This window comes from Phyllostomus hastatus, unplaced genomic scaffold (genome assembly GCF_019186645.2).
Source record: "Phyllostomus hastatus isolate PE091 unplaced genomic scaffold, TTU_PhHast_1.1 phas_scaffold_442, whole genome shotgun sequence".
In the NCBI taxonomy this organism is placed as follows: Eukaryota; Metazoa; Chordata; class Mammalia; order Chiroptera; family Phyllostomidae; genus Phyllostomus; species Phyllostomus hastatus.
This window is the reverse complement of record NW_025334030.1, coordinates 3,381,768-3,403,789: the sequence shown is the minus strand read 5'-3', so window position 1 is coordinate 3,403,789 and position 22,022 is coordinate 3,381,768. Positions and strand designations below refer to the sequence as shown.

General features: G+C 42.4%; 2 protein-coding genes across 8 annotated transcripts in view; one reads left to right on the top strand and one right to left on the bottom strand.

Moving 5' to 3' along the window:
• The window catches only part of GLYR1 (glyoxylate reductase 1 homolog), a 35,770-nt gene extending 16,590 nt beyond the window's left edge, over window positions 1-19,180 (bottom strand). For 2 of the 3 annotated variants that reach the window (XM_045820602.1, XM_045820603.1), the window contains exons 1-9: window positions 18,618-18,735; window positions 17,552-17,588; window positions 16,562-16,641; window positions 9,177-9,315; window positions 8,384-8,626; window positions 2,947-3,033; window positions 1,362-1,418; window positions 251-301; window positions 85-158 (exon numbers count right to left, since the gene is read on the bottom strand). In XM_045820602.1, coding sequence (XP_045676558.1) covers window positions 85-158; window positions 251-301; window positions 1,362-1,418; window positions 2,947-3,033; window positions 8,384-8,626; window positions 9,177-9,315; window positions 16,562-16,641; window positions 17,552-17,588; window positions 18,618-18,655 — 806 coding nt within the window. In that variant the 5' untranslated portion in view covers window positions 18,656-18,735. Of the gene's footprint in view, window positions 1-84; window positions 159-250; window positions 302-1,361; window positions 1,419-2,946; window positions 3,034-8,383; window positions 8,627-9,176; window positions 9,316-16,561; window positions 16,642-17,551; window positions 17,589-18,617; window positions 18,736-19,053 lie in introns of those variants that run through there. The other variant, XM_045820605.1, reaches the window with a different exon arrangement.
• Window positions 19,181-19,459: 279 nt separating this feature from the next.
• Window positions 19,460-22,022, top strand: part of UBN1 (ubinuclein 1) — a 57,342-nt gene continuing 54,779 nt past the window's right edge. For 3 of the 5 annotated variants that reach the window (XM_045820600.1, XM_045820599.1, XM_045820597.1), the window contains exons 1-2: window positions 19,460-19,589; window positions 20,732-20,834. In XM_045820600.1, coding sequence (XP_045676556.1) covers window positions 20,732-20,834 — 103 coding nt within the window. In that variant the 5' untranslated portion in view covers window positions 19,460-19,589. The remainder of the gene's footprint in view (window positions 19,590-20,731; window positions 20,835-22,022) is intronic. The other 2 variants (XM_045820601.1, XM_045820598.1) reach the window with 1 other exon arrangement.

Here is a 22,022-nt window from a genome sequence, read left to right as displayed (position 1 = left end):
ACAACCCTTAAAGAACCCCCTTGGGGTCATTCGCCACCCCCAGCAGAACCAGAGCCACAAGAAGCCTTTCGTTAAAGGTCCTACTTTTTGTCTGTGGGTGTGATGCTTCCATTCACGGCTGTGCTGTCTGCTGCCTGGATGGAGGTGGACCCAGTCTCCTAGGGAAAAGAAGCACAAATCATCAGGTCAATCTGCCCACAGCAAGGCCCCAGGGAAAGATAAAAAATGGGGAGCTGTGGAACCCACATACCTCTTCACATATTTTCAACTTCTTTGTGATTGCCTGGTAACAGACAGCTGGCTAATAAAGAGGGTAAAAAAACCCACTCATTAAACTGAATACTTAACCAGTCTTTATTTTAATTTACCTAAAAAGTTAGTTCTAATGTGAGATGTTCCAACATAATCTTACTTGGTGTTCAATTTAATTGAATGTTTCAGATGACACAGGAAATTAACACACCTCATTCAATTCTCCATGCAATGCTGCAAGGTCCTTTTGTTGAGGATGACATTAAGAATCAGAGGTGTTAAGTCATGTGCCCAGAATTACAGAACAGCCAGCTGGTCAGTGTAACTGGGCTTGGAACCCAGCTCTGACCAACTTAGCAGATCTTATCAAGGCTCGGCCTAACCCATGGCCTTGCAGTCACTTCAGTAAACTGTCCCTCCATACCTGGAGGACTACAGAGACTGTCTACCCAGCATCATGGGCTATCTCACAGCTGGCTGATAGATTATGAGGTTTGGTTTCTGCCCTAGACTCTGAAGGCAACCATAAACATCTCAAGCACAGAGCCAATAAGTTTATATATATATATAATAAATAATATAATATTTATTATAATATAAATATTATATTTATAAATAATATAATAATATTATTATAAGGCAACCATAAACATCTCAAGCACAGAGCTGATAAGTTTATATATATTTATAAATAATATAATAAACAATATATTTATTATAATATAAATATAATATTTATAAATAATATAATAATAATATATAATAACATAATATGTATATATTTACATATTATATATACATATATTTATATATATATATTTATATATATATATATTTATATATATATATTTATATATATATATATATTTATATATATATATATATATATATATATATATATATATATGCTTGCTTGGGGGGAGGGAAGAGGTATTTTTAACCTTAACAATACTTGATTCACAAGTGGGCCCCCATGCAACTTTTTAACTAGCTGCTCTGGGCAGTGGTAAAGGCAGAGCCTAGCTTTATAGACTAGTAAGGTAATGGAGTAACACTGTCCCTTATGCTAGCCCCCGACCAAGGATCAAGAACTTCAAAGAATAACTCACCTTCTCAGTCTGGCTGAGCAGGAAGTGATGGAAATGAGGGTCTGCATCTTTAACCGGCTGAAACAAGAAAATTATTAAATAAAACAAGTTATCTTCCACTAAAGGTCACTTCCTTCTGCCTGATTACTGCTCTTCTCTGGATGAAACATCTCTGGAAGCTGATCTTAATTTTATAAATGCCTGGAAACTCTTTTCCCATTGTTAGTCTAAGCCTTTTGTAAATGACTTCTGTTCCAGCTAAAGGAAAACCTGCTTCAAGTATATATTTCTGCCAGCTTGGTGCACAAATTATTCTAGTAACAGTGTGAGAAAATATTTAAAAGGCATACTAGTATTTTTATTTTTTATTAATTTGAGAGAAAGACAGATTGATGTATTGATCCACCTGTTTATGTATTCATTGGTTAATTCTTGTATGTACCCTAACTGGGAATCAAACCTGCAACCCTGGCATGTTGGGACAACACTAACCACATGAGCTACTTGGCCAGGGCAGGCATACTAGTAGTTTTAAAGCCCAGGATTCATTAGTCATGTTGGACAATAGCTGACAAGGCCAAATCAATTTTGAGGACTCTTTTCCAGTTTTAGGGTTTTGTTCTAGTTGTGTGTGGCACCAGGTCCTTGAGTGTTTTTCCCCACTAAGGACTGACACTAATAGAAATAAGGTGGCAGCAACTGGCATGACTTCCAAGGGCTTTTCACAATTAGGCCCAGTCACATGAAAAGGGTGCATCTATACCAGGGGTGTCAAACTCATTTTCACCAGGGGCCACATCAGCCTCGAGGTTGCCTTCAAAGGGCTGCATGTAATTTTAGGGCTGTATAATTGTAACTACTTCTTAACTGTTAAGGAGTTGAAATTACATTCAGCCCTTTGAAGGCAACCACAAGGCTGATGTGGCCCCTGGTGAAAATGAGTTTGACACCCCTGATCTATACCAGGGATAGAATAACGTATGGCTACTAAATATCAAAGTTGTGTATAAAGACAATGAAAGGGTGTTTATAAAGCATCAAATGAAAAAATCTGCAGATGATCCCATTACTGTGAAAAATAACACCAGTCCCAACAACACAAACTACGTGTGTGTGTGTGTGTGTGTGTAATTAGTAAATGATGTCTAAGTGGACATAACAAAGGGGCTGGAATAAGTTACATCAAATTTAACAGTGAGTACTCCTGAGTGGAGACTTGCACTCTTTACCTCACACTCCTCTGTACTGTGTGGCAATTAAAAAAAAAAACCCCTTGCCCTGGGTGGTGTGGCTCAGTGGATTGAGCACTGGCTTATAAACTGAAAGGCTGCCAGTTCGGTTCCCGGTCAGGGCACACTCCTAGGTTGCAGGCCAGGTTCCTGGTTGGGGCGTGAGAGAGGCAACCCGTTGACGTATCTCATATACACACATCAACATATCTCTCCCTCTCTTTCTCTCTCCCTTCCCCTCAAGCTAAAAGTAATAAAATCTTAAAAATAAAAAACACCCAAAACCCCTCACAAAAAGTAGGAAAAGTACATCGTAGTCAGGCCAGGAAACCAGCTCTGAGGCCAGCATTGTCCTGGCCTGTGGGAGCGCTCCTTACCTCACTCACAGCCGGCTGCCATTTAAATGCGGCCATGGGTCCCGCCATTATCCCCTTCACAGTACTAGACTCAGGAATGGTGAGATCCTACAGAGGGAAAGGCATTATTGTCAAGACACTGTGGGGACCTCAGAAACAGATGTCTTCCTGCTCCAAATTGGGGAGCACCTCTTCACTTCTCTGCTTCCTTTAGTCACATTCCACCCAAAGCAAAGCCCTGGACAGCTCCATGGTTTCAGTGTCAGTTAAGCCCAAACCTCCAGCCACGGTTCTAATGACTGTCCATTGGGAGAAAAGAGCAAGTGTTCATCAACACAGAGTGAGCCTTTCTTCTCTGTTCTTGAAATAATAAAATGTGTTCTTGCGTGTAATGAATGAAAGCCCATGGTTTTCAGTGCTGTCACAGAGAAAAATTCCTTATGGTGAACCATAAACATTAAGAAAACAGTACTAGCTTCGGAAATAATCCACCAGATCTCAAGAAATACTAAGAAAGCCACATGGTGCCCATGAGAAAATCTGTCCAACATTTTTCAGATGCCAAGTGACAAAGCCAGAATTAGAACTCAGGGTGACCTGGAGCCAAAAGCCCCACTCTCCCCACAGACTGATGCACAGAGAAGACCAGCGCAATGAGGCTGGCTCCTCTTTGTCAAGGGTCTGACCCACTGTCCTGAGTAAAGAGGCACTGTTCGAGCTTTACAACTGGCCTGCTCTTGTCTCCTCCACCACTGACTTTACCTCCTACTCCCTTTCTCCATCTGCTATCTTCCAGCAACAGTGGACATCCCAACATTTCTACTTGGATATCTAACAGGAATCTCAACATGCTCAACCAAACTCTTGATTTCCCTGCCCAAATGGCTCCTTCCACAGGCTTCCCAATCTCAGAAAACAGCAACTCCATTCTACTAGGCCAAGATCCTTGGTGTCCTTCTTGATTCTACCCTCCTCTCTCCTCTAATCCATTGGCTTTACAAATGGGAATCTGAGACCCCTTTTTCTGAGTACCCCCACTACTGACTCCCAAGGCTCAGGACACCACTGCTTGTAACTGTAGCAAAAGGAATCTCCCTGCTTCTGCTCTGGACCCCTACTCCTACAGTTTAGTATGTACGTAGCAGCCAGAGTGAACATGCCACTTCTCTGCCTAAAACTGGCTTCCTGTCTCACAGTCAAGCTAGAAGCTTTGTTATTGTGACCCATGGGGCTCTAAATATGCTGGAACCCACACTCTGTGCTAATCTTCAACCCCATGTCCTGTTCTTTCTCTCCCTGGACTATTCTTCAGCTCACTAGCACCCCCTTGGCCCTTCACCCCCATTCCCCCCAAACACCAAACATGCAACTGCCTCAGTGCCTTTGCACTGCTGGGAATAGCCTTCCAACAGTTACCTACTTGGTTCATATGCTCGTTTTAGGTCTCTGTTGAAATGCCACCTTATCAGAGTGCCTTCCCTGAGCTCTCTGTATCTTCTCCCACTGGAATGTGATGTTGATGATGACTATAATGACAGCAAATGCTTTTACAGGGTTTAGCATGTGCCAGACATTAGTACGTTATTTTATATGTATACTCTCACATAACTGTCACAACCTCATGAAATAGAACTATTATCATCTCCATTTTACAGAGGAGAAAACAGACACAGAGGGCTTAAGTAACCTTGCCTAAGGTCACAGAGCTATAATGAGTGTGGTAGATAAAATTTAAACCCAGGGAATTTGGCTTCAGGATCTATGTTATTATAAGTAAGTTCTATGAATCTAAGAACTTTGCCAATTTTGTTTACTTTATATCCCACACTGGAAACCACTCTTGGCACACAGTTGGTATTTAATATTTATTAAAAAATGGACATAACTAGGGCCTTGTCTATCTTTCATGCTGTTTTATCTCTAGACATCTGGACTGTGGTGGAGATGCTCAAAAAACATTTGTTGAATATAGGGGTCTGGGGAAAGGCCTAGAGCAGTACTGCCAAAAGGAACTTTCTGCCTTGACGGATGTGCTCTATATCTGCACCAATACTGTAGCCACTAGTCACAGGTCCGCCAAGGAGCACCACAGACGTGCCTAGTGTGACCGAGACACTGAATTTTAAATTGTATTGAATTTAAATGTAAACAGTCACCTGTAACTAGGAGAAGCACAGCTTTAGTGACTTCCCTAAGATCAAAATGACAGAATGAGAGTAAGGCAGAGAACACAGCTCTCCATCTAGCACTAACCAAAGGTCTTGACTCCCAAATCAGTGCTCTCTGCACTAGTCTGGATTTTAGGACAGCCACAGGACAGGCAGTTCTATTGTGTCAGGGTGCTTTGTGCCTAGGGTTGTAGTTCTCAGCTCGGGACTTGGACAAAGGAGACATAAACCCAGCCTCTGCCTGCCTGCATGTAATTGACACCTCTACCATCAAGGTCAGTCTTTTCTGTTAATCCTCACAGGACAGGAAAAGAACAGCAATCATTAGGGGCTTTGCCCAGTTATCAGCCTAGGCTACTGCTATTTCAGAGAAGAGCTTGCCAGCCAAATGACAATTACTATGGCAACACACATACATTTCTTAGAACACAGGATATATCAAATCATAAGATGATTCCAAAACCAAGCAGATTCCCTACATCCCTGAAGGTGCTTAATTAAGATCAACATTCTGAACTGAAACTGTCGTCTCCCCAGCACCACTAGCCAAGCTCTTTCCTCTCCTAACATCCCCTCCCCTCCATTAATAATTCAGACCAAAGGGTAAACTGCTTTTTACTGGGAGCTTGTAAGGAATCCCTCACAGTAAGCCTGGCAGCAGTCTCTGGGACTGCACAAAAACAGTGCCTTCACTGCACAACAGGCTACTGCCGAGAAAGAATAAAGGTACCACGTTCATCACATACCTAAGGCAATGTGCTACAGACACTGTCCTATATGCTTTGCTTGTGTTGCTCATTTACCCGTATTTTGCCACGTATAACGTGCACTTTTTTGCCCAAATTTTTGAGGCAAAAATAACGATGTGCATTATACATGGGTATAATGACTACATACCATGGGTACAATACTGGGCATGATAATCCCATGTATAACGCATACAAAAACATGGGTGTGTATTATACACGGTAGGGCATTATACAGGAATTCTCACAACAAACCTTAAGAGGTAGATATCTTTGTTATCCCAACGATCAGACGAGAAAACTAATAAGGCAAAGGTGATTGGTCAAGGTCACACAAATGTAGCAAGTCATGGATTCAAACTCAAGGCCCTCCTGCTAACCTCTCCTTTATATTTCCCTTTATCCAAAAAGAAGTAATTTCTCTCCAGGGCTAGCAGAGGAACTGGCAAGATTCATGGCTTAAGACACCAGACAAAATGAATTTGGAGAACTGTATAAAACCTGATGTCCCAGATTCCTCTGGATCCTTGGAAATAAATTGAACTGGATCAAATGAGATCATATACCTCCCGAACAGTTTTCCCCACACTGCAGTGGCAGTTTTCGAAACCAGCTGCCTTTGGCTAGTGGTCACCCACGGCTGTCCCCACCACTACAGTAACTCTCATCTTAGATCATTTGACAGTATGAAAAGCCTCCTCTAACAAAGAGGTCACACAGTGGCAGCCCACAAGCTAGATCTAGCCAAGAGATGTTCCTTTGGAATAAGTGTTTTAAAATTTTGAGTTAGCTACTGGCATTTAAAATTGGAACATTTCACATAAAAATCTGTATTTCCAGCTTCTCTTGAGAAAAACCAGACAATCTGGCAAAAGTTAGCTGGAACTCCATGGACAGAGTATGACTCCTCCCCCTCCTTGCCCCACCCCAGGGCCACCAGCCACTGCCCATCTAATGTTCTCAGCACAGAGGCAGGGCAGAGCCATTGAACCTCCTGCTTGAACCATTTCTTCTTGCATTAGTTGGCTCCACTCACTTCCATTACCTGTCTGGTCTTGCTGGTGCCTGAATTTGCAAATCTCAATCTGATGTCTAGCATTTCATCACAGCCTCATCACCCAACTGTTTCTGCCAGCCATCTGGCTTCTTACCCCTTGATCCTGCTCTCACAATTTCCCGTGTTAGACAGACTACCCAACTACATCTCAAATTCTCCTCCCTTGGCATCTAAGACTTCATAAAAATCTTTACAAGAAGGAGAGGGGTATGCTATTTCTGCTTCATTTCATTTTGCTGGCTTTTCTGACTCCTCTTACCCTAAACTACAGGCACACTAACTGCAAAGTGGACTCCTGCCCTTCACTCATCTCCCTCCTTTATTTCCCAAACTAAAAACCCATTTAGTCTCATGGATCCAACATTCTTCCTACGTATTTGCTTCCCACATTTACTTTTCTGTTCTGGTATTCCAAGTCTGCCTGGTGGTCTAGGCATCATCCCAAATGCATCACATTCAAGAGTACTGGTCTTTTTGCCTCATAAGGCAGCTCCTCCTGACTCCTCTGTCCTTTTTTTTTTTTTTTAATTTTACTTACTGGTTTTAGAGAGAAAGAGAGAGGAAGGAAGAGAGAGAGAGAGAAACACCAACTTACTGTTCTACCCATTCATGCATCTATTGGCTGATTTCTGCATGCACCCTGACTGAGGATTGAACCTGCAACCCTGTCATATGGGGATGATGCTCCAACCAACTTAGTACCTGGCCAGGGCCTGACTCCTCTGCTTTAAGAAAGTCATCACCATTTCCCCAGGTACAAACTTGAATAATCTCTCTTTCCCTTTTCCCATTCATCCCCAATATAACCAGCTGCCAAATCTTATAAACTCTTTCTCTGAACTACCTCTCAGTTTCTTTCAATATCTGCTACCACCCTGTTAGGATAGCTCCTTATGAACACACACCTGAGTTTAACATTCTAATTAGCTTTGAGCCTTTCTTCTCTACCCTCCATGATTACTAACGCACAGCTTGGAGCACACTGCCACTTCTACACCCAGCTCAAACAACTTCATGGCACCCTACTGACTTCAGGACAATACAACACTGCTTAAGCAGACCTCAACACTCTCCACATTCCAATGATAACCTACTTTTATCTCTCTGCTCTCCTTCCTGTCCTCTCCCTGTACTGACAATGTCCACACTAACATCAAGCCCCACATGAGCTGTGCCTTCCACCTTTGGAATGCCTTCCCTTCTTTCTTGCTAAATCCTTTCCAGTGTCAGCCCTTGCATGCTGCCCAGGTGGACCATTCTCCTGACTCAAGCATTTAGTTGAATGCATGATCCTCTCCTGTCTTGTGTTCTTACTTAACTCCTGTGCATCCAGGCTGCGTCCTTCCCTTCATCTCCAGGACTCTTTGGGACAGCACTTAGCATAGGACTCTATGTTCTCTCAGTGCACTGAAGCATACTGTAGAGCTCAACTGTGCTGCATACAAAAGGAAGTCACTAATCCCAGAAGCAGCAGATATAAAACAAACCTTCTCATCCTTTGGGGGCCGACCCCGCTTCCGGGGACTCTGCTCTTGAGCTCTTTTCAGAGGGGACTTGGAGCCTCTCTCTGACGAGCCTGAAGACACCCTCTTCTTTCCTTCTCCCATGTTCTTCTTCACCTTCCCTTCAGACAGGCTAAGCTTGCGCTTTTCATCACCTGAGTTTGGCCTACTTCTCTCCTCACTGGAATTACGCCGATTCTTGTCATCAGCAGAATTGTGGGATGATGTCTGAAAGTTTAATAAGAATAATGATAACCACAATAGCCGCTGCCATCACCACCACCATTTACATGAGCCATGCCCTACTTTACATACATTATCTGCACAACTACCCTATAAAACAAGCTCTGCTGTCATTCCCAATTACATTTGGGGAAGCAGATTAAAAATGAAAACAATAACAAAGTCAAGTCACTTGCCCACAGTCCCAAAGCTAAGAAGTGGGATTTATACCCAGGCAGTGGATATATCCTAAAAGCTGTGCTCCTAATCTCTGACCTGTAAAAGAAGTAATGACCTACACTGTACTCAGATACTTCTCCTGGGTCCGAGTGACTCTTCTAAGAGCAACAATCTATTCCAGAAAGGTTAGCTGCAAGCACGCGGAGTTTCAAGCTGATTACCAAAACGCTGATACCTCAGAACTGAACTGGCTCTCTCTCTACTGGTATTTCATAAGAATAGAGTTTTGAGTACAGGTTATATTTAATCTGTTAGTTACCATACAAAAATATTTGGTCTGGCATTGGCATAAATCAAGAATCATAGAGTCTCTCACCTGGTCTTTCCCTTTGGCTCTCCTGAGGAACTCTTCCACAGCATCAACAGCTTGCTGGAATCGTTTTCCCTTGTTAATCTTTATCATTTCCTCCTTATGCGCATGATATGGCTTTAGCTGTTCCACTTTGATCCAGGCACTAGCAGAAAACACACATAGAAAGGGTATGATCCACACTTCCTCTGCCAAAAAGTATCAAAGACCTCACCACAGCAGAACACAATGCAAGTGTCCATTTGCTTTAATTGGACTTTGAAACAGGCCTGCCAGCTTTTCAAAACATGCTACTGACCATCCCAAACTCTTGAGCCTAAAAGTATGTTTTCTTGGAACAAACAAGCCAAGCAGAACAACAAGCAAAATCAGAATATCCTCCAAACGAAATCAATATGTCACAGGTTATTTCTACTCCTATTCACCAGCCTCTCATACTGAACCACACACACCATGCCACTTGCTCAGCACAGAGAAAACCTGGAGGTGCTCTCCCATTCTCACCACACAGAACAGACGGCTACACACGGATCCCAGGAAATCAGGGCACCTGGAAGCACTGCTGCCCAGCAACAACCTAAACCATATTGATTGATAACCTGTCAATCAACTCAATCAGGGATGCTATGAGGGCTAAAGAAATGCAACAACTAAAACTGTCTGCTCTTACAGATATTTGCAGCTGTAGAGCCGATATTTGCTTATAAATGACTGTATCCATAGCTACTAGACCACATAAAACATGTGACACATGGCTTGGAATGAGGGCAGCAGTCACAAAAGGAGGCCGTTAAAAACAAGATTCTGCTTGCGATTACAGGTAGAAAAACATATTTTCTAATATTTCATTTGTAATTCCTAACACCAGTACACAACACATGAAAATGAAAAAAGCCCTCAACTGCCAACTCTGGAATATCTGACCCACTATACTTATCTGAACAAATCTGTCCCAGCTGACTTTCTGAGGTTTCCCTATATGACATTCAGTTTCCCAGTACAAAGGAGAGAATTTTATAGGCTTGACAGGGTAACAATTTATATGACTTATCCTGTTAACACTCACAGGTTTCATAGTATAACCTTCTGAAAATGTGGGTCAGGTTAAGGATATAGCAACAGGGCTATCGCACTAATTTAGGGTTCTTTCTGTCAGAGAAAGTTGGAGAATATCCAATGATAACAGTCAAAGTGCTAACCTCTGTACATAAAAACAGAGCTACCAACAGACACCTGTCCTTTGAGTGACAATGGGTCTGAACAAACACAACAGCCCAGGGCCATCAGCCTGCCAATGTGAGAGCAAACCAGGACTAAGCAGGTTATCCAACAGTAAACAAAGCTAGACAGAAGGGAGGACAAATGGGCACTCAGACACTGCTCTCACTGCATAGAGCTTCCACTGGATGGTGTAAGCAGGTACTTTTTTCATGACAAATTAATTTTGAAGTTTGAAATTTGACACTACAGAGCCAACTGGTCCAATCTATAGAGAGGCAAACTGGAATTAAATTTCAACCCCACATTGTCTGGCAAGCACACCACTGAACTGACCCTCTTGCCTTTCCTTGCATATATAGTGTTTCTAAGGACAGACCATCAGAGCAATCAGATACAAAGCCAGATGCGCCCTGAAAAGCAAGTTAAGCTGTCACACTAACTGGTGGCTAGAATATGACACAAGTATCAGTAATGAAGCTTAAAGAAACACAGCCATCAAGACAGGTCTCTTCCTTTTCTGGACTTCACATCAGAAGGTGTACAAGCTTGTACTAGTACAAGCTCAGTAAGAGACCATGGAGCCCTTGAACTGGGACAAAACACTGTAAGAATCCAAACCCCTACTCTACCTCCCAGCCACTTAGTAGAGGGACATCTGTGCAGGAAACACAAATAAATACATGCCCATGTTTTCACTGAAGCATTTTATTGATTTCTGCCAGGAAAACAATAAAAATTCCATTCAACTTGAAGACTGGCATTTGATAGACTAAAATGAAATTTTCCTCTATGATAATCTTTGAAAACTAAAAACGGTTTGCTAAATGAACTTAAAACAATAATATGACTTCAGAAGAATAAATGCAAGAAATGTTAGTCTAATCAACCTGTTGTTGGAGAATTCTATTACATCAGAAAAACAAAATAGCCTTGGCCATGTAGCTCAGTTGGTTAGTGTCTTCCTGATACACCAAGGTTGTGGGTTCGATCCTGGTCAGGGTATATACAAGAAGCAACCAATGAGTGCATAAATAAGTGGAACAAAAAATAGGTGTTTCTCTCATGTACTCTATCCCTTTAAAATCAATTTTTTAAAAATCCAGTAATTAAAAAGCCAGCCCTCCAAAGCCCCAGAATTCCTTCTCAAAAGCAAACCAAGCTGAAATCCCTTTGGCTGTCTAAATAGAATTTTTTCCTCTAATAACTATAGTACTGCAAAACCCTGTCTCCTTAAAGATGGTATGCTTTTTAGCAGAAGCTTCAATAATGCACCACTCTCCTATTCACTGAGGCTCATCAGGCAGGGCTGGCATGCAAATGGTGCTCAATAAATAATTACGGGGTAAATGATGCCTTCTGAGAACATTCGGGGTGACTCTTGTAAGAGTTAAATCTTGTAAGGCTTTAGTAGCTTTTTGTGGTTGCTGCCGTTGGTATATTTTTTTAGTGACTGTTTTTCTTGATATAGTTGTAATCTGTGATTTCCCTCATGTCATTCTCCCAATGCCTACACAGAGATGGACCTTTTCTGCCCAACTTGCTGTAGGCTGGGAAGTCAGAAAAATCAAGCTTACTCAAGTTGTGTCTGAAGTAGTGCCTTTGCTTTTATGTACAAAAAAGTCAATTGCACATTGTCTGTAGAAGTAAACGCCTGAAACCAAAGTAACTAACAATCAGTGAGGTCATTATGAAGTATGAAATGGAAGGTCCCTTAAGATATATGGCTAAGAGGGAAAAAAAGCAAGATGCAGAGCAGTGTGTGTAGTGTGTCACCACTTGAGTAAAAACGAGGAAAAAGGAACAGGTAACTTCTTGATCATACACATACTATCTCTAGAGGGCTACGCCCTAAAAAACACTGGATAACAGTGGGCAGGGAACTGGGTGGCTGAGGGACAGAGATGAATGGAACCCTTTCATAGTTTATAGCTTGAGTTTTTCAGGGGGAACTATAAACATGTATTATCTTTAAAAAACATCAAATCAACAGTAAAGACCTCTGCTGTAGAACAAGGATTACTCTGACTGCCCAGAGGGTTTTCCCCATTACTTCCTTGTTTATAAGGTTGGCTCAGGTGGGTAGCGGTTTATCTGTACCTGTGTAGTATGGTCAAAAGCAGCTAACTTACCCTGGTATTCTGATGTACCTCCTACAAAGTCTTTTCATTTGTGAATATAAACTTTTCACTTAGCCAACCTCAGATTATACACTTCACTAAAAATGTATTTAAAAACTTCACATTTTCAGAAACTTCCATAATATCTAACCTGCTCTCCCCTTAAATTAAAATCATACCATGCAGCTATCATATTAAAGATGCCAGTCTATGAATAATCTCAAACACCCTCACATATGTGTCTCGGACTTCACACAAACACAACAATCTGGGCAGGAGAAAGAGAACTCATGCAAGTATAATCCAAAGGTGAGGACAAGAACAGGGTCAGAAAATGTGGGTTCACTTCCCCATATGGAATCAGTAAGTAGTACTTAGTAATAACTTCTAAGCGTCCCCACCCCAAACCATTGGAAAAGGCTAAGGATTACTGGGGTGTTAGAGGTCCAAGTCTAAGCCATTCAGGAATCGAGACACCCAAAAAACACAACTCAAAAAGACGCAACAACCAAGAAACCACAAAGAAATAATTTAGAATTCCTCAGTTAATTTCAAGCAATGATTATCATACAGACATTAACAGAGACTTGCAGATAAGATATAGATTTTGTTCCCAAAACTTGAGAACATTCCCAAATGCTGGATGAGGCTTTCAAGCTGCTGTCTACACCAACGCAGCCAGCTGCTTCTTTTTGTGCCAATTTCTGTAATTCCGGTGCATGATATCCACTCCTGGAGTCCACTGCCTCCACCACCAAAGACGTCACCTGGTGCTGCTGGCACTGGGAGAGGAGAATCTACTCAGTGCTAGATAGCTACTGTCCATCCCTGGCAGAAGCATATGCTGGCTCAGTCCAAAAGCTCAGAGCAGTGGCCCTCACTATCCACTTGGCTCATTTCTCCAACTATTACATGGTGTCAGTTGTGGGGAATGTGGGTCAATCAATTGCCAGGTGAAAAGAAAAAGGGATGCTCAGATGGTTCCAATTTGTTATGTTATGAGCCACAGATTTTTCTAAAAGTTAGTTTAGTACTCATTCGAACACCTCACACCTAGCCTGCCCACCTACTATCATCTTGATGTAAAAGTACCTCAGGCTGACATCTTATGACTTAAAACCCACAAATACCCTGTGCCTCTGTTTCTCCATCTATCATTATTTGCCCACAGTATTCTCTGAACTGGTTTGTTTCTGGTAGTTTTTATTATTTTATTTTCAATCCTCACCTGAGGATATGTTTACTGACTTGAGAGAGGGAGGGAGGGCTGGGGGGAAGAGAGAGAGATCAATGGGTTGCCTCCTGCACAAGCCCCAACCAGGGATCGAACCTGCAACCTTTTTTGGTGTGTGGGACGAGGCCCCAACCAACTGAGCCACCTGGCTAGGCCAGTCAGGCCTGTTTCTGTTGGTTTTAAGCACCCACAAACTAAATGAACTCCATTCTGTCGCCCATAGTCACTGACCCAACTTTTAAACTCTAAGCTCAGGTTTCTAAAAGAATTAAATCATTTATCTTAAAAAAAGAGAAGATTTTATTTGCTTATTTTTAGAGAGGGGAAGGGAGAAACAGGAGAGAGACATTGATGTATGAGAGATACATCAACCTGTTACCTCTCATACATCCCTAACCAGGGATCTGATCTGCAACCCAGGCATGTGCCCTTACTGGGAATCATAACTGGTGACCTTTTGGTTCGCAGGCCTGCACTCAATCCACTGAGCCACACCAGCCAGGGCAAAGTCATTTATCTTAAGGAGCTACTATTTCTACTCTTTAATAAAGGTCCTTCCTACTATAAAAACCCTATCTCTATGTATTTTCTCCATAAGTAGCATGTCAGTTTTGAAAGTGAACACCTGTACTGAATCTTACATTCTTCAGGAGTCCAGAAAGAGCCCCTCTGGGTCAGACCCTGTCCACTGAGGTCAGGGCCCAATCACCACCAGAGAAGCTTCTACTCTAGGATGCGCTGAGAGCACATCAAATATTAAAGGTGAGCCCTGACAGGTGTGGCTCAGTGGACTGAATGCCAGCTTGTGAAACAAAAGGCCACCAGTTTGATTTCCGGTCAGGGCGCCTGCCTGGGTTGTGGGCCAGGTCCCCAGTTGGGGGCATGTAAAAGGCAACCAATTGATGTCTTTCTCACACTTTGATGTTTTGCTCCCTCTTTCTCCCTCCCTTCCCCACTCTCTAAAAATAAATAGAAATATGTCTTTTAAAAAAGAATTAAAGGTGAGGTAGACTCCAGCTTCTTCTTGAACCACTTATGGCTTTGTCCTTCACAAAGTAGTTCTCATCCCTAAAGAGTCCACTTGAATTCCCTATCTAAACTACCTCTTAAACATTTACACTGTAACCCTTATACATGTCCTAAACATAGCCACACAACATTTGTTATACTCACAGTGCGGCTTGTTGAGATGTTTGGGGGCTAATGAGCAAGTCAGTGTTTACCTCCTTAAGGCCATTTATTATTTGATCAATGTGGATTGCGTTGTTTTTTTTTCCAGTCTTTGCTTTTTTCACATTAAAGACTCCTACTCTTTTGTCTGACTTTGTCCCCCTTTCCAATTTTGACTAGTTCCTCTACCACATTCCTTTGGGAGCATGGTCAGAACTGTACACACAGTACTCCTGGAAATGCACAGTATAGTTTTTAATAAAGGTGGATGTAAAAACAAAAAAAAAAAGAAAAAGGTGAAACAACGTATTGTTTTGGTGTTCAAAGACTTTTTGGTCAAAAGAGCAGACATGCTGACATCCTTAGGAACCTCCTACTTTCAGGTGCCTTTCCTTTCAAACACAGACTCTCTCTTGGGCAGAGTCTGTGTCTGTCTCTCTCACATTCCCTTTAATCCTGTCTTGAATGTTTATGGCTTTGTCCCGAGTTCCTGGGAGATGGGTACCACAACACTTGCTTCCCTGGCCAAGTTCTCTTCCATGTCAAGCAATATGGAGTACCGTTGTACAATAAGTACTTGTTTTACGCATCAGGACAATTTTTCTAGTGAAATCCATGGCACACCAGGACATTCCGTTTTCCAGAGTGTCTCTGACTATCACAGCTCCAGGAGTGACCCCTTTGAAATATTGCTATTAAAAGTTTGTTAAATATGTCTGTAACAGAGAACTGGGGCTGGGTATATCGGTGTATCTGTATGATGCCAGGCAAACTCTAAACCAGGATGAGTAAACATGGTGACACAAACTCCTGAGTGAATGAAGAACACTGTTTGTACGAGATTTTCCTACATCAATACATTGCTTTTTAGGAATGTCTATTTTAGACAAGATTGGGTGTGTTCAGGGTGGTATGGTTGTAGATTAGGAATGTGTATCTTAATCATTGGTATTAAATCATAAAAAAGCCACATTTTCCTAACTCAAAATGATATTTTCCTGTAAGAATCATATACAGAAATACAACTACTTAAAGAAATCAAACCTAGCTAGACCCAGATAATCAACTTGATGTAGTGATGAGAAAGTTAAATTACTCAAACAAATACACATTCTTCCCCTCACTGTGATTATTTATGTGACCTATCAAAGAATCACAAATTAATGGTTTTGATTTCAACTCTAAAGTCTGGTTAAAAAGCTTTACTGTTACATTTTTAGAGTGAATCAATTAGTCTTATAAAAAAAGATTAAAAAATTATTTTCATTAAGATAAATAATATTTTAATTTGCACTGTATAACTCATGCATGATCCACAGTGATAAACAGCCATTAAAAGAGAACCAAATGTGGGCTTTATAAAAGGAACTGCCTATGGAACTGGGTAAAGAGATGTGAGAAACTATCTCAATGAGATTACTGTATTTAGAAGGTGGTGAGCCCCAGTTCTCAGCTCAATGACATTGTTATTAGCCCAGGACAATTTCTGCAAGAACTACTTTTATTGAGGTATGAGGCCAGAATGATTTACCATCCTTGTAGACTATAATAAGACTGAACTAGGGTCCCTAGAATATTCTCAAAGCAGCTCAGACTCAGGGCAATGCCTAAACAAAGGGAAAGTGAAACTCTTGGTGAGCACTACTCACTGATCCTCTGTTCCAAAAAACTTCACAAAGAAGCATTTCTTTCCACGTGGTTTTTTCAAATCCTTGGGTGGATTAACAATCTGGGAAATAAAATAGAAAGAACAGGTTTCTTCTACGACTCGGAGTTGGTAAGAGAAAAATGAAGGAATGTCTTAAAATAAAAATGCAGGGCCTAGTATATATCTAGACTTGGCACGTTTCTACAGAATTTCCCTACATCTAACATGTAGCACAGTGTTCGGTAGATACAATTTTATTGAAATGGCCCTATTTTAAAAAAAAAGGTAAGACCAACATCATTCTCCCCTAAAGTGACCCTGTAATCACTGAAGAAGTGCAAAGGTGATTTAAAAGGTGCACTTTTAAAAATACTTTAATGTGGAAGAGTTCAGACATGTTATAGTGACATTGAAAGACAACTAAGGCACTGAAAATGCCATACTGCAAAGAAATAGTGTAAAGATACATCTTTATATTCTTGGGCTCCTAGCAAGAATATAAAAACAGAACATTTGGAAAGCTATGATGGATCGCCTCATGCAAAATCTGAAATGCCAACTTCTGCAAAGACACACTGGAGCAGCACATATGGTAACATGGAAAGATTTAAACTGAGTTGGGACAAAAATACTTTGACTTTTCACTAACCTACATTTAGATTTCTCTATTTCTGGAGAATTTGTTTTCTTCTCCTTTTGTTAGATTTAAGTATAAAGCTAAATTCAAATTAGAATTGATTTCCAGGCAGAAAATACTTCACCGAAACCATCTCTGACTCAAGAAATAAGCAATTATTGCAGATTAAATGACTTGGCTTATGTTATATTGCCCTTTCTAAACAAACTGATATTAGAGAAAAAATCCTGAGCATTATTTAAATAGGCATAGTTTAATTCAATGCTAGAAACTGAGGGGAATGCATCTTACATTCTTCACTTCTTCAAACCCAACTTCAGATGTCTTCCTTCAGTTTAGTAGCATGACACTCACCTTTCCTGGCCAAGGAGGATACCGGCCGAGTTTCCCCCTAGAGAAGACACAGAGAGTCAGCATTTGCTCTGGGAAAGACTGTCCACCTCCTTTAAACTACTTAATATGCAACCCCCCCTTCCCTTAATCTCCATCTGCACCCTCAAGTACCACAACAAAAGCTGGCAAACAGGAGTTCGTAATCTGGCTTCCATGGATGGACCCAACAAGCCCAAAGCCCTCATAAATGGAATGCAAAATTGTACATGCATGTGCATAAGGTATGTACATTCTTCTGGTACCAAGGGATACAACAAAACCACCAAGAATCACTTGTCCAGAGCCTCCCCCTGATGGGGGTGGGGGCCAGTTTGCTCTGTAAACATAGACTTCCCCTTACAGTCTGTTTTAATTCACCGCGAGACCTGCCAGCTTTGCCAAATACTAATGGAAGCCTTCCTTTGGGTCAAGAAACAAGCTACGCAGCTCGAAGGAGGCGGCGACAGTCGATCTTGGTTCTGGCGGTTGTCGGGGACACAGAAGCAGACTACGAGAGGTATCCAAGGAAGCACTGGTCATTGCCAAGCCTGAAGGAAAAGTGTCCCCTCCATTTCTTCACCGGGCAGCGCCATCAGTCCGGCTTCGATACCCGCTGCCGAGGCGCCCGCACAGGTCAGTTTCCTCGTAACGCGCGGGTTTTAACGGGCTTTCCAAGGCGAGAAGGCTCCGCGGGCTCCACGGCTCTCCCGCTTTCCTGGGAACCCCAGCAAGATCCAGAGGAACAGGCGTCCGCGGCCGACGCCGGGGACGCCCTTCACAATAGCTGCCGGCGCCGAGCCTGGAGCATAGCTCTCCACCCGGCGGCCTCACGGATCAGAGAGGGGCCCATCACAGCCACCCTCGGACTCAGTCCCTCCAAGCAAGGCTGCCCCTTCCGCCCGGTGTCGTTCCCAGCGTAGGCACCTCATCTCGCTCTCTTTGCAGCCTGGAGCGCACAGAAAGGCAGCTCCCGGGCTGGCCGCGAACTCCGCGCCTAAGGGAGGAGTTCCCCAAAGAACCTCGCTTGGCCCCAGCCGCCCGAACTCACCACACCAAATCACCGAGCCGCAGACTCACAGCCGCCATCTTACCACCCAACCACCACCGACGCACGGGCCGCCGGGAACCTTAGGTCGCTCTGGCACCGCCCATTGGAGTGCACTCGGCCACGTGACGGGGACCGGCTGTCAGCCGCCTAGCCGCTGCTCTGACGTTATCGCGCCCGCCGGGACTTATTGGCCGGGAGAGAGGCACGTGACCAGGGCGCCCGGGTCTCCCCGCGCCGGAGCCCCGAGATTCCGGGCTCCTTCCCCCTCCCTTTGCTCGTGACAACGAAGCACCCTCGATCTGAGGCGGAGGCGGCGGCGGCAGCGGCGGCAGCGGCGACGACAACGACTACTGAGCTGCAGGTTGAGCGCGCAAGGGAGCCGGCCCTTCGGCTCGCCCCGTCCCGCCCCCGGACCCTGGCCTCTAGCCCCCTTTACCTTGGCGTTTCCGTTACGTCCGTTAGTCCCTTGCGGGCCCCGGGGCTGCCTGCGTCGCCACGCTGCAGCTGCCCTGACGGACCTCGGCGCGGCCTGGAAACCAGCCTCCATCCGCGCCCGGGCTTCCGCGCCCGGCCGGCTCTACGTGGCCACGCCTGGGGGGCGTCCCGATTCTGCGGAGCGCGCTAACTGCTGCGTTCGGGGAGCGGCTCGGACCCGGAGCTCTCGGCTGCGCTGCAAGTTCTCCCGGGGCGTCCGTGCTCCAGCCCCGAAGTCTAGAGTTGTTAGACCGACTTGGAGCCGGCGTCTCTTCACTTCCTCCTGGGCCGTCAGGCGGTACGGCCAGCGAGGCTCCCCTGGGCGCTCCGGAACCCGGCCATGGGCCGCGGTTCAGGGCGGCCGCCCGCCGGGAGGCATGGCTCGGGGACCGGCCGCTAGCAGCGCCGCAACCCGGGCTCCCGGGCCGGCATGAGGACGGTCGCGGGGGGACGAACGCGGCCCGTGGGGCCATAGCCTGCGTTGTGTCGGGGACAAAGGTGCGTATCTTTGTCGGGACTGGGCTGTCACGTAAGCCGCGTTGTAGTTTGACAACGCGGGAGAAGTTAGGAGCAGGTTGTTGTGACAGCAGCAAGGCATTTGCTAGGCGCAGTTTCATTACGTAAAAACTTAAACCGTTGAATGGGAAACTAGGAACTGTGCAGCACAGCGACAGCCCAAACGTCAATTCCAGATAGAAAATAAAATTTTCTAAAGGTACCATTCCCAGTTGCATACTCCAAAGATTCTAACTCAAGTGTTGACATAACTTAGAATCGGACTTTTCTTGGGTCGCCTTTTGCTTGCAAAGGTGGCGGGTTCACATGTATCTCCCGTAGGCGATTTTTTTAATATACGGAGACTTTGGTGTAAGCGGAGTTTTTAGCGAACTGGCTTGTATACAGCCTGGTTTTTCTTTGTAGTTCAGTTTCCCCAAAGTACTGTCAGTTACAGGATCTGCCAATTACTGTGGTTTTTTTAAAAAAGACCGATAACTTGAAGGATATTTATAATTTCATGAAATAATTTCATAAAATTTAACACGTTTCCAATTTTAAAACTCTTAATTTGGGGGGAAATGAAGGATATTTTAATGACTTGATAAAAAATAAGAATTTTAATTTAACATCACACTGGGCCTTGGGGCATTCCTGTTAGAGTCGGGAACATGGCAAAGAATATATTGTTTAATATTATCTTGGATGTTCTAGCCAATGCAATAAGACATGAAACAAAAGTAAACAATTTTTCAGAAAGAAGACAAAATTCTCATTTCTATGTACTACTGAATAGATAGCCTGTTTTGGAATAAAGGGGAAAGCCATTAAAATAAGTGAGTTCAATAAAGAGACAAATTAAAAAATCAGCCAGAAAAAATCAGTTTTTCTATATTTCACGAGTAACCAGTTTGAAAATAGAAGGATTATGAGGATGTATAGCGAAAAAATACATCATTACTAGGAATAACCTGAGATAAAAAAAAAAGGAGGCTATCATTTTTTGGATAACATCAGTTGAGGATTTTTAAGATCGAATTTTTTTTGTAGAGTACTGTGCTTTTACTTAGAATAAGGTTTAACGCAGTAGAGGTGAGTACAAGCATATCTTGTTTTACCGCCCTTCACTTTATTGCCCTTCATAGATGTTGCATTTTTTACAAATTGAAGGCAAGACCCTCCACCAGCAAAAAGATTATGGCTCGCTGTACTGTGGTAGTCTGGAACTGAACCCTCAATATCTCCGAGGTATGCTTGTGTTTAATTACTTAGCTTTTCTTAAGACTATGCATTTTACTGATAAATCTTGTTTTATTACAAATCTAAATATGTTTATATAAAATCCAAAATACTTCATCTGCAAAGCTTCAATTAAGGCACTAGTATAACAGATTAAATTTACCTAAACAATGAGCTCTTTTTACAAAGTTAAATTTCCTTAAATGTTTTAAGCAGTATTTTAAAGTTTTATATACTTGTTCTCTCAAATATTTCAGACTCCTAAAACAGTGAAAACTAATAAACATAGTAGTAGAATCTTGCCAAGGACTTAAGTCTTTAAGTCAAATAAATGTATAAATGTAAGGTCTTTTTAAATGTACACTTTCAAATTTAGTTATATTTTCTTAAGGATTTCAAATTAATTTCTGACTTAAATATTTTAAATGACTTAGTAACAAGCAAAATCATGATTATAAAAATGTAAATTCTAAATGTTAATATGTTATAGGTTTGATTTATTTTATTCTCATATCTATAACTTCTCATGCCTGCAAAGTCATTTAAGTAACTAAGAGAAGCAGTTTTACCATTTTCTTAGGCCTGCAAAGTCACTTAAGTAACTAAGAGAAGCAGTTTAACCATCTAGGTAGACCGAAGTTACAATGTCTAAACTTTGGGTCAGGATAAGGTTACATTTTTAAAAATTAGTTGCCACTTCTAGGATGACCTTCCTGCATCCTATCAATTAACTTGCGGAATATCTTCTTATAGTGAGACTTTGCCTGCTGTTATCAGTGGGGGACTTTTAACCTTCAACCTTCAGCTTAAATTTATTTTCACAACTCAGTGTATCACAAATGTCCTGGGGGCCTTGAAAGGTTTTTTTAGAGAAATTTCTTTCAACATCTTAGTGCATGATGGTCTTTTGTGCTACCATGTTTTGCTGCTAATCAGTTTGTTGTCTGATTAGAATTATATTAACTATTTTTAGATATTTTACGTCCTTGTCTGATTTTGTAGATCACAATTTTATGGTCATAATAGAAATAATGAATATTGCATATACTATGCAAGTATCCATATACATATATGGATATAATATATGTAAATCTTCCTAAATTCATATTTATGATTTACAATCAAAATGCAGTGAGCTTTTTGGGGGGACTTGTTAAAATGATTCTAAAATTGGTCTTAAATAATAAACAGTCTGGA